This window comes from Tarenaya hassleriana, unplaced genomic scaffold (assembly GCF_000463585.1).
Source record: "Tarenaya hassleriana unplaced genomic scaffold, ASM46358v1 Cleome3, whole genome shotgun sequence".
In the NCBI taxonomy this organism is placed as follows: domain Eukaryota; kingdom Viridiplantae; phylum Streptophyta; class Magnoliopsida; order Brassicales; family Cleomaceae; genus Tarenaya; species Tarenaya hassleriana.
The window spans coordinates 2,033,131-2,039,833 of NW_010966177.1; the positions used below are offsets into that span (position 1 = coordinate 2,033,131).

At 32.0% G+C, this 6,703-nt stretch overlaps 1 protein-coding gene across 1 annotated transcript in view; it reads left to right on the top strand.

Moving 5' to 3' along the window:
• LOC104818793 (S-antigen protein) overlaps positions 1-671 on the top strand; it is a 3,292-nt gene extending 2,621 nt beyond the window's left edge. Inside the window, 1 exon segment of the mRNA XM_019203239.1 lies at positions 5-671. Coding sequence (XP_019058784.1) covers positions 5-341 — 337 coding nt within the window. The 3' untranslated portion in view covers positions 342-671.
• The last annotated feature ends 6,032 nt before the right edge of the window (positions 672-6,703 follow it).

Here is a 6,703-nt window from a genome sequence, read left to right on the forward strand (position 1 = left end):
GTGGTTCGCCGGCCGCGGGTCCACGCCCTGGTGTGCCGGAATACTTCCAAGGAGCCGGTCCGGACCCAATGCCAGGCAACCCCTACCACCAACCCCAACCACAATCCCAACAGCAGCAGCAATATTTAGCGGCCGTTATGAACCAGCAGCGAGCCATGGGGAACGAGCGGTTCCAGCCGATGATGTACGCTCCGCAACCACCCGCTGTGAACTACATGCCACCTCATCCGCCGCAGTATCCGTACCCTTATCCGTATCCATACCCGTATCCGCCTCACGGAGGCGATCAGTACTCACATTTCTTGAGTGACGAGAACCCATCAAGCTGCAGTATAATGTGAACCAACAAAAACAAAATTATATATATTTATATATAATATTATATGATCATAAGGTAAAAAAAAAAGAGGATGCTTCTTATAGTTTGTATCCTTCCCGGTCTCTCTTTGGTTGGTTATATACATGAAAATGGGGGGTGTTTTTACAACTCTTTTCAAATCGAATCCTAAGTTATTTTAGGGTTTTTAATTTGTGATAGTTTCAGTAGTTTTTATAGATCATATCGTAATATATATATATATAATATAAAATCTAAATTGTACCCACTCCCCTTCTTTTTCTTGTTGTGTCGTTATGGATTCCTAATGAGATAATGTTCATATGTGTTTATATGTTTCATGAAAATGCAAAAATAAGACCATACGAGTGTTTTTTTAAATTATTAATGATTTCTTTTTCTCTTTATTGTCTGTCTTCGTCGGTCATGGGAAATAACACTATGAAATGGCACATAGACACTGCATTTGGCTCATTGCTTTACTATCACAAGCTTTTTCATAATTAATTTTAATTTGGAATGCATAGAGATTTAGGTAAAAAGAGGAAATAGATTGATTGCATATAAAAATTATTAAAAACAATAGTGTACGAAGAAATTGAAATAGTGAAACAGTGAGTGTGAAAGTGGGAACAGCACTTTCCAATACAAGGGACAAAGAGAAGTGATTAGTTATGTAACCCCACCATAAAACACAAAAATGTATATAATATATATATATATATATATGTATATATAATATCCAATATCCAGTGGAGTTTGACACTTTCTCATGTCCTCACTTGAGTTTGGATGTCAAGCATCTACTATTGGTTTTCTATCCACATTGGATGGATGATTTTAATTGGAATTAGTTTATATATATATATATATATACACATAAATTATTCGTATTTATTTATATATTCAGTTAATATATGATATGAATTTTAGATATTTAGCTTGTTAATGAATAAGTGTGCGTTTGGTAAAAGCGTTAATGGCGTTGTCGTGGAGATTGAATTCTAACATTAGAACAAGAATTTTGCAAGAAACATCACATGTTGAATAATATACATTGACAAAATAAAATAAACATCATCATCATCATCATCATATGAGGAGGTTGCATTATGATGATCATCATTATAAGAAGGGAGAGTGTGGTGGGGCCCAGTTATGTTGGGTAAGCAGAGAGGATTTAATGAAGGCTGTCAGCTAGTAGCGTCACAGTCTGTGACTCACAGACTTAGACGTCTCTTTTTATGCTTTGCGTTTTGTTTTTCATTGAATTTTGTGTTTTAAAAAAAAATACATTCCCACAAAATACCAAAAAGGGCTTTGGATTCGCCAATCTCCAATTCTCTTGTTCTGGATTCATTTTCCCTAATTTTCGTACCATATTTTTGCTAAAATAAATATAAATAAAAATCACATAATCAGAAGATTGGAAAATACGGAGATATCTACTTTATCTTACAAAAAATATTATGCTAATTTTTTCACTACTGACAGTGTAAATTAAGAAAAAAAAAAATATTAAAACGTAGAAAATAAAGGTCCATAATTTCCATGTAGAAAATAACATCTTCCTAAAATGATCTTTCATGTTGATAGAGAGAGTTAACGGCGGCTTAGGAGTCTGAAAAATTATGTCAGACATGAGACATGACATATGAAAACGTTTTTTATTTTAGTAAATGAAATAATCGTTGCCTTTCAATGATATTCAAGTTCTTTTTCGTTAGAAAATTTTCGTGATATTCAGATTATTTTTATTTTATTCATACTTATAGAATTATCCTGTGATTTAATTATTTATTTTATTTGTTTTTCACAATTCAATCTAGATTTGAAGAGAGACGAAAACGTTTAACTAAAGGAGAGGAAGAATATAAGACCACCTGTGATGTTCAATGTGATAGTGAGAGATCCGACGCTTTTTCAACTCTGTTTGGTTGTAGCTCTAAGACTATCCTTCCTCGCTTTCGGCTACCGTATAACCGCGTTGCCAATCAGATCATATTACGGGTATGACAAAACCGACCCGTCTTTTTTGCCTTTTTGTCTTTTGGCCCCAATGGTTTTCCTTTTTACATTCTTATTTCTCTTTTTTTTTTCCCATTCGATATTGCAATTTGCCGGAACTAGTATATAATTAAATTTGTTTTGATAAAGGATATATTATTATTAATGATTTATGTAAAAACTGAAAAAAATATTCGACTGCGAAAAAAAATTAATAGGACTATGAAGTCAATACTTCACCGGTTTAAATGGTTTAGGTTTGTAGAGAAATAAATATTATTAAAGCATTGAGAAATGTATACTTTTAAGGCTCGATTCTTATTGGACGTAAATTAGTCATTGCAACTACTCTCTCTTTCACGTTTCATTGGTGAATCGCATTGTTTTCTTAGAAAAATCTAGCCTTAAAAATATCTTCGTTATTGTAACAATTTGTGTTAAAATTTTCATTATTCTAATTTTTTTAATAACATATTTATTATTTTATAATTTTAAAATATTTTTTCCTATTCGTTTCCTTTGGCTTGGGGTTATGTTTGTGCATCAGTGTATGTATTTGTTCAGTTTTACTAATTAAAAAAATTATCTGAGTAATTAAATAAAAATGCATCATAGGAGTTTGCACAGGTAAGCTTGGTCTAGTTGGATAATCGTTACCCTGAAGTGTCCAATCACATGATGCCACATCATCTCATGAGAGAGAAATATCAGCTGCACATTTGAGCATATTAAGAGTGAATCTCAGCCGTCCAAATGGGAGTACAGATGACACCAAATCGAGCTCGGCTGTCGAGGGCGTGCATGGGACCCACGCGCTCCTCTGCCTTCGCCGGTTACAAAACCGCGAGAACAACGAATGAGATGACGTGAGAGGTTGGTTAGCGGCGTTATGTGTCATAATTAGTTGTAACGTGACATTCTGAAAAACAAAAAAAAAAGCAATTAAATTAAATTAATTAATTAAACCCATATAAAAATGCACGTTTAAAAGTTAAAATGCTTCGTAATAAACAGATCAAGGGGGAAAAAAGAAGGCGACGAGCACGATGCAGACGTTGTACGTATTTAATAAAGAAATATTGTTTTGATACAAAAAAAAACGATTAAGTTCAATGATCAAAATAGATTAAAAAAGATATAATCATAGTTTGATTAAGTGTTACAAATTCATTTCTCTTACAATATTCGATGTGATTTGCGGATTGGATACTAGATCGAGCGTTAGATTATGGATAATGGGTATTCTTTAGTAATATAAAGTAATTAATATCCAATGGAACAAGATATAACAAATGCTACAAGGATGAATCGAGGTAGAGAGAGAGAGAGAGAGAGAATGGGAATATGACATTGACATGGATTTGGAGTGGGTGAAAGATTTAGGGTTTGAAATTGAGAAAATCTAGAAATAGAGGCAAGTGGAAGACAGAAGAAAGAGAGGTAGAGGAATGGTACTGTTATCAAAGCGCACTAAATAACTTCTCTGGTTTTGTAAATGAGAGAAAGAAAACTGCAACCGAACAAAAGTCAATTGTGTCTTATTTGCTACCACTGTCTTGTTTTTAGCACATTTCCCACGTCCCACACTTTTCAAACTTACATGCATGCATCTGTGTATATTTGTGTGTGTATATATGTGTATCTTTAGACATTCGTACGCGAATATATGTGTATGTATATATATATATAACCGACGACACATGCGAGAGTGTTTATATTCTTTTGATGGAGAGGTGTATACACAGTTACGATCTCTGAGTAGTAACATGATACTTCTTTCTATGGTTGAAGCCCATATAATACCATATATACATGATTGTGTGTCGTATCTTGTAATCTTACCTAGTGGTATGGCATTGGATTAGATTATATACATGTTCCATATCTTGTATTCTTCATTTATGATATGCATACGCTACATCACAAAGCAACAAAATTGTGACATATACATATGCATTTTTTTAAAAAAAATTTTACGTAAACGAAGATCTTTTTAGGGTTTGTATGTATCATAGCAATATTGTTGCTTATTTGTGATGGAACGCTTATGAAGAGATTTTTTTTTGTAACAATGCATATACGCATCGGTTATTATAACTCTGGAGATTTCAATAGAGAGAAATTGTTTACACCGTTATACGTTGCAGAAAATGAATCTTAAACCCAATATATATAGTTTTATAAATTAAAAAGCTTCAATTTGAATAAGTCGGTATAAAACAAATAGTTTACATATACTAATAATTTTCAAAGATCTTTGATTATAGTGAAGTGCATGTGAATATACTTCTTCGGTACGAGTTGCCTATATTATTCCATAGACGTGTTGGGTAGGTTTCTTTTAGCACAGAGGATTTGGTCTGCGTCCAAAAGCTTTCGTGGCTTTGTAGATTCCGTTTTGTTATATATATATATATATATATATGGTTATATATATTCATCGATGTTTTGGGAGAAGTGTTGCACAAAGTCGAAATCCTTCCCCCTCTCGCCTAACTTCTTGTGCTTGACATTTTCTTCGCTCGTCAATATTCCCTAACTCCCAAAATATCAAAGGATAGATTGTTTATTGATACCGTACATACACACATACATATATATATATATATATGTGTGTGTATGATTATAAAAATAGGATTGAACAGAGAAAAACGGGAATGGTGTTGGATAAGTAAAGACTATGGGCATAGCTGCAGAAATACCCTAAAGATTTTAGGTTCTACATTTTTTTTTTTGCCTATTTCTGTTTTTTTTTGGTGATTATAGTTAAACATATAGATTATAAAGTGTAATTCATAAAAAAATCAAAACCATACACCGTATATCATTAATCATATGTTAATATTTCCACATTTTTTTAAATTTTAACCTAAAAGCAATATTATATATATAAAAATTAATTAGAAAGTGGAGGTCATATCATAATGGCCAAGAGTACCTGTGGGATGCAACAATGAGTGACTTGTGCTGTCTACACTTCTCTCCCTTTTGATGTAAATGTCGCCTTTGAATTCCGAAGGCTCCACTTGCTGCTTTTGTCATCTCACTGCTCAGGTCCCCTCCGTCTTTGAATTTCCTTTCTTTTCCATTAAATTACTATTTTACTATTTCTAGTTTTTCTTTTCTTTTTCTTTTAATCATGTGGACCGATTTGTTTTTTTTTTCACTCTCTTGTAGCAAAAAATCATAATTTCTAATCTGTTTGCCATATTCTTTTCTCAGCAAATTTAAATACGTGGGTCGATGTCTAATCTTATATATGATCTGATACATGTATATATTTAGAATCAGGTATATTTTATTTGATGTTCTCTCTGTGTTTCTTTTGTTGTTTTTACTAACTATATGCGGGCATGTTTTTACTGCTTTTATATCCGTTTCCCGTGTTAATATTAGGTGGTTATGTAAGATTACATTAGGTATTTGAAATTAAAAAAAAAAGATATATGTCACGCTACATCTTTAAGTTATATAAAGATCGATCGAATCATTAACTAAACAATATATGAACAGTATTTGAGTTGATTTGTTTTAAAAATTAAATAAATATATAATTGTAATTAAATTAACCCATATAAGATAATCTAAAAATAATTAAAATATATCAAAACTAAGACTCGAAATAGACACATCTACTGTAAATGGCGATATCGTTAAAATTTGTCCGTGTTAAAAAAAAAAGAAACGGAAAAATAAATTTTTTTAAAAAAAGGGTTAAAGTCAAGAGAGGGGAGGATTGAAAATAAAGCTAATTTAATCTGTTGACTTTTTGGGAGAAATAAATGGTTCACGTGAAGTTACGTACCATGAGAAGCAAGCGAAATTAAAACACTCCTTTTTGACAAATAAAGCAAAAACTAGCCTTTCGCAATAATTGAATTACATTGCCTTTAATTATTACATAACCTTAATTAACAATCTTAATCCTTTTCTCACGAAATTCACAATGTTAAAGAACAAGAACATACGTACGGGCCCACATGGCCTGTACGTATTATTACATTAACGAATACACTTGAAATGTGTACCGTATAATACGATTCTATTTAGGCGTTCGCAGAGATATTTCACAGTTCGAGAAGTGAAAGGTAACGGGCAAAAAAAAAAAATCTTCGTACAAACGGCTAGAAGTCAATAGTGACAAAATGAGAAGAGAATAATCTGTTTCGGTGTGATTAAATTAGAAATATATATTAGATTACAAAAAATATTATCGATATATAATTCTTTTTGTTTATAGGCCTTTATAAATTATCGTAACATTTAAATATGAAATATAGACCACATGAAAGTTTTGGGGTAAGCGATAACGTTTGGTGGTCTACATATATATATATATATATATTGGTCCCGACGGGG